The sequence below is a fragment of the Neovison vison genome, chromosome 11, assembly GCF_020171115.1.
Source record: "Neovison vison isolate M4711 chromosome 11, ASM_NN_V1, whole genome shotgun sequence".
Taxonomy (NCBI): domain Eukaryota; kingdom Metazoa; phylum Chordata; class Mammalia; order Carnivora; family Mustelidae; genus Neogale; species Neogale vison.
Window position 1 is genome coordinate 197433044 of NC_058101.1, and position 6266 is coordinate 197439309.

Genomic DNA, 6266 nt, shown 5'->3' on the forward strand with positions numbered 1-6266 from the left:
TTGGTCATGGTGAATAATCTTTTTAATGTACTGTTGTATCTTACTGTCTAGTATGTTGGTGAGAATTTTGGCATCTATGTTCATCATGGATATTGATTTGTAATTCTCCTTTTTGGTAGGGTCTTTGTCTGGTTTTGGAACCAAAGTATTACCTCACAGAATGAGTTTGAAAGTTTTCTTTCCATTTCTGTTTTTTGAAACAGAGAATAATAGGTATGAATTCTTCTTTAAATGTTTAATAGAATTCCCCTAGAAGCCATCTTGCTCTGGACTCTTTTTTGTTGGGAGATTTTGGATTACTGCTTCAGTTTCTTTGCTGGTTATGGGTCTGTTCAAGTTTTCTATTTCTTCCTGGTTCAGTTTTGGTAGTTTATGAGTTTCCAGAAATGCATCCATTTCTTCCAGATTACCTAATTTGTTGTCATATAGTTGTTCATAATATGTTCTTAAAATTGTATTTCCTTGGTATTGGTCATTATCTCTCCTCTCACTCATGATTTTATTAATTTGATGTTCTTTACCTTTTCTTTTTGATAAGTCTGTTTAGGGGTTTATCGATCTTATTAATTCTTTCAAAGATCCAACTCCCACTTTCATTGATCGTTCTACTCTTCTTTGGTTTCTAGTTCATTGATTTCTGTTCTAATATTTATTACTTATCTTCCCCTGCTTGGTTTAAGCTTTATTTGCTGTTCTTTCTCCAGTTCCTTTAGGAGTAAGGGTAGCTTGTGTATTTGAGACTTCTCTAATTTTTTGAGAAAGGCTTATATTGCTATATACTTCCCTCCTAGGACCATGTTTGCTGTATCCCAAAGGTTTTGAACAGTTGTGTTTTCATTTTCATTTGTTTCCATGAATTTTTGAAATTCTTCTTTAATTTTCTAGTTGACCCATTCATTCTTTAGTAGGATGCTCTTTAATCTCCAAGTGTTTGCATTGCTTCTAAATTACCTCTTGTGATTGAGTTCAAAGCTTTGTGATATGAAAATATTCAGGGAAAAATTCCAGTATTTTGGTACCAGTTGAGATCTGATTTGTGACCCAGTATGTGATCTATTCTGGAGAATGTTCCACGTGCACTCAAGAAGAATGTGTATTCCGTTGCTTTAGGATTGAATGCTCTGTATACATATGGGAAGTCCATCTTGTCCAGTGTGTCATTCAGCACCTTTGTTTCCTTGTTGATCTTCTGCTTAGATGATCTGTCCATTGCTGTAAGTGGGGTCCTGAAGTCCCCTACTACTATTGTATTGTTATCAATGTGCTTCTTTAATTTTGTTATTAATTGGTTTATATAATTGGCTGCACAGAAGTTAGGAGCATAATATAGTCATAATTATATGTCATATGTCAATATGTCATAATTATACATAATTGTTAGATCTTCTTGTTGGATGGACCCGTTAAGTATGATATACCGTCAGGCTTACAGCTCAGTGGGGAGTCTGCTTCTCCCTTGACCCTCCCCAATCCTGTGCCCTCTCTCTCTTTTCCTCTCTCAGTTAAATAAATACAATCTTAAAAAAAAAAAAGAATTGTTTTTGGACATACTAAGTTTTAGATATCTGTTAAAAATTCTTATGAAAATGTCAGGTTAAAGTAAGTCTGAAAGATATTAGAGTTGAAATAAAAGTGAATGTACAGATGATATTCAACGTCTTGGGACTGAATAAAATGAAATAAGGAAGGAGTGTGAATAGACAAAAGATAACTACTAAAGACTGATTTTGGGGTGCTCCAATCTTTAAAGGTGGGAAAATGGAAGAGGAGCCAACAAAAGAGAGGCTGACAGCAGCAAAACCAAGAGAGTGTATGTTGCGGTATCATGGATATAAAAGGGAAAAAGGTGTTTCAAGATGGAGGGTGTGATTAACTGGTTACAAGCTGATGGTGAGTGGAAGGGGGACTGAGAATCATCCTTTGGGGGTCATCGAAGAGCATGGTTTCCATAATTTGGGGGACAAGAGATTGCAGTGGATTTGAGAAAGCATGGGAAGGAATAAAGTGGAAACAGAGAAGACTCTCTTTTGCAGAGTTTTTTTTTCTTTCCTTTTTTTTTTTTCTTAATTTGTTTTATTTGTGGACATTTTTGTGAATAAATATAGCAAGAATAGAGACTTTCACTTCCAGCCAAGATTGAGTAACAGGCACTGTATTTACTTTCCCACATGAAACATTTTTTTAAATGGACAAAATACATGAAACAGTGATTTGAAAGACTTTGGGTGACAAAAGACAGTTACTCTTGAAAGAGAAGAAACAAATGAGTGAGCCACATGACTGCTGCAGCTTACTGATTTGAGTGAGTTTCTGGGCCTCAGCACAGGAAAGGGGACAGAGCCTGGTGGGGTCCTTGAATTGAGGATGTGGAGCTGAGAGTCTAGGGAGACTAAGTGACTAACATCACAGAACAAAATACTGTAGAGGAGAGAGCCACAGAGCGAGAACTTCAAAGATCTGGAGAAGGTCTCACTTTATTATTAACTGAATACACACTAGCACACGATTCCTTTAAAAGGATTAGCAGAAACATTGTCTGGTATTCACACAGTGCTGGGAATGGTGTCTTTTTCCTCCAGCCACAATGGAACTCAAGATTCACGTAACATTTGTTATAGTGCTTAGAAGCTTTTGCGTCAGTAGTGAGACTAATTAGCCACAGACACTGCATTTTTGGCTAACATATATTAAAAATGAGATTGAAAAAGGTCAAATCATTGTAATTTAACATCTTAAGATAAAGCTCATGACTCATTATAGGAATACAAAAATACCCAGCATCCTTCAAGGAAAAATACATAATGTCTGATATCCAATAAAAGTTAATTAGGCAAGAAAATACTCCACATAATAACGAGATAAATCAGTTGGTCCAAAATCAGCTTAGAAGTGACACAGAAGTTAGAATTAGCAAACAAAGACTTGACCATGATTATTATGTCTTTATTGTATATGTTCAAAAATTTAAACAGAGATATGGAAGATATTAATATATCCAAATATGTATAAAGATGAAAACTATAATATCACAGATGAAAATATACAGGATGGGATCATTGTATAGGAAAAGATTAGACATTGTAAAGGAAAAGATTAATGAACTTGAAATAACAATAATGAAACACTAATGAATTAATCAGAAAAAATAATAAACAGCATAGCAGTGAGGTGTGGAAGAGTGTTGAATGGCCTCATACATATGTAATTGGGAGAGAAGCTTGGACAGAAAAAATTTTGTAAGAAGTAATAATAAGGAAATTTTTTGAAGTTTAATGAAAACTATAAACTCATATATTCACAGCCCTCAACAAGCCCAAGTTCAAGAAATGATGAAAATCACACCAAAGCACATCATGACTAGACAGCTCAAAACTACTGATAAAGAGATAATTTTAAAAGCACATCTCAAAAGAGACATATTACATACAGTAGAACAAAGATAAGGATGACAGTAGATTTCTTGCCAGAAATAATGCAGATGATAAGACAGTGGAGCAACATCTTTAAAACATATAAAATAATTTAAAAGACTGCTGAGAATTCTGTACCTGGCAAAACTGTCTTTGAAAGATAAAAGTGTGACAAAGATTTTTTTCAGATATATGAAAGCTGAAGGAATTCATCACCAACAGACTCACACTACAAGAAATAGTGTGGAAAGGTGGATCGAAGCAAAGAAAGGAAGAACACCAGAGATTAAAACTACATAGGTAAAAATATAAGATTTTTGAAAGTATTTAAATCTTGTTAAAAGATAACTGATGGTTTAAACAAAAATAATAACTGTAATATAGGACTACAACATATATAAAGCTGAACCACATGATAATAATAGCAAAAAGTTTAAGTAACATAAAGTAACATACTTTTAGGTTGTTATATATACAGTGGTATAATATCATATCAAGACCGATTGTGGTAAGGTAAGATGTCTAAAGCAACCACAAAAAATAACAAAACAATTATAGCTGATGAACTAACAAAGTAGATCAAATGATACCATAAAAAATACTCAAACTAAAAGAAGATTAAATCAGAAAAGATTAAATCAGAAAAAGATGAAAGAGAGGAAAAACTGATGGGACAAGTTGACAGCAAATAGAAAAATGATAAATGTGAACCTAATCGGCCCGTGGACGCTGCCGAGTAAGCATCGTTAAAGTCTCCCCTCCCACCGCCGTCATGTCTAAGTCAGAGTCTCCCAAAGAGCCTGAACAGCTGTGGAAGCTCTTCATCGGAGGTCTGAGCTTTGAAACAACCGATGAGAGTCTGAGGAGCCATTTTGAGCAATGGGGAACACTTACGGACTGTGTGGTAATGAGAGATCCGAACACCAAGCGCTCCAGAGGCTTTAGGTTTGTCACATATGCCACTGTGGAGGAGGTGGATGCAGCCATGAATGCAAGGCCACACAAGGTGGATGGAAGAGTTGTGGAACCAAAGAGGGCTGTCTCAAGAGAAGATTCTCAAAGACCTGGTGCCCACTTAACTGTGAAAAAGATTTTTGTTGGTGGCATTAAAGAAGACACTGAAGAACATCATCTAAGAGATTATTTCGAACAGTATGAGAAAATCGAAGTGATTGAGATCATGACTGACCGAGGCAGTGGCAAAAAGAGGGGTTTTGCTTTTGTAACATTTGATGACCATGATTCTGTAGACAAGATTGTCATTCAAAAATACCATACTGTGAATGGCCACAACTGTGAAGTAAGGAAAGCGCTCTCTAAGCAAGAGATGGCTAGTGCTTCATCCAGCCAAAGAGGTCGAAGTGGTTCTGGAAACTTTGGTGGTGGTCGTGGAGGTGGTTTTGGTGGGAATGACAACTTTGGTCGCGGAGGAAACTTCAGTGGTCAAGGTGGCTTTGGTGGCAGTCGAGGTGGTGGTGGATATGGTGGCAGTGGGGATGGCTATAACGGATTTGGTGATGATGGAAGCAACTTTGGAGGTGGCGGAAGCTATAATGATTTTGGCAATTACAACAATCAATCCTCAAATTTTGGACCCATGAAAGGAGGCAATTTTGGAGGCAGAAGCTCTGGTCCTTATGGTGGTGGAGGCCAATACTTCGCCAAACCACGAAACCAAGGTGGCTATGGTGGTTCCAGCAGCAGCAGCAGCTATGGCAGTGGCAGAAGGTTTTAATTACTGCCAGGAAACAAAGCTTAGCAGGAGAGGAGAGCCAGAGAAGTGACAGGGAAGCTACAGGTTACAACAGATTTGTGAACTCAGCCAAGCACAGTGGTGGCAGGGCCTAGCTGCTACAAAGAAGACATGTTTTAGACAATACTCATGTGTATGGGCAAAAAAACTCGAGGACTGTATTTGTGACTAATTGTATAACAGGTTATTTTAGTTTCTGTTCTGTGGAAAGTGTAAAGCATTCCAACAAAGGGTTTTAATGTAGATTTTTTTTTTTGCACCCATGCTGTTGATTGCTAAATGTAATAGTCTGATCATGACGCTGAATAAATGTGTCTTTTTTTTAAATGTGCTGTGTAAAGTTAGTCTACTCTGAAGCCATCTTGATATACTACCCCAACAGTGTGAAGTTAGAATTCCTTCAGGGTGATGCCAGGTTCCATTCGAAATTTATTTGCAACCTGCTTGGGCACAGAAGCCATTGTCTCCACAAACCTTGGTGTAGTTGAACTGACAGTTAATGTCTTGTGACCTGGAGTTCACCATTAAAAGGTCACCCAAGCAAAGTCCTGGAGTTTATTTGGTTATTAATATGATTGTTGGCACATCCTATGCAATATATCTAAATTGAATTATGGTATCAGATAAAATTATAGATGGGATTAAAGCTTATGTATCATCCATTATCATGTGTAATCAATAAACGATTTAATATTCTCTTGAAAAAAAAATGTGAACCTAATCATATCAGTAATCACATTAAATGTAAATGGTCTACATTTCATACAGAGATTTTCAAAATAGATAAAATAGAATTTGTTTTGGGGCATCCTAATTTTGACCCATTATATGCTACCTGTAAGAATCACACTTCAGGGATACCCATGGGGTTCAGTCAGTTAAACTCTTGGTTTCAGCTTGGGTGGTGATCTCAGGGTTGTGAGATCAAGCCCTACATCAGGTTTTGCACTCAGTGTGGAGTCTGCTTGAGATTCTCTCTCCCTCTCCCTCTCCCACTTATATTCTCTCTCTGTCTCTCTCATATAAATAAATCTTCAAAAAAAAAGAATCACACTTCAAATGCAGATAAAGAGATTAACAATAAAATAATGATAAATATTTAC

General features: G+C 36.5%; 1 protein-coding gene across 1 annotated transcript; it reads left to right on the forward strand.

Moving 5' to 3' along the window:
• Positions 1-4115: 4115 nt before the first annotated feature.
• LOC122889140 (heterogeneous nuclear ribonucleoprotein A1-like) lies at positions 4116-5159 on the forward strand. Its single transcript, XM_044224046.1, has one exon. It carries the CDS (start codon positions 4183-4185, stop codon positions 5143-5145), a length of 963 nt encoding a protein of 320 aa, XP_044079981.1. The 5' UTR covers positions 4116-4182; the 3' UTR covers positions 5146-5159.
• The last annotated feature ends 1107 nt before the right edge of the window (positions 5160-6266 follow it).

What these genes read in the sequence shown, in the direction of transcription:
- LOC122889140 (XM_044224046.1), top strand. Translation starts at nt 4,183, where the DNA reads ATGTCTAAGTCAGAGTCTCCCAAAGAGCCTGAACAGCTGTGGAAGCTC.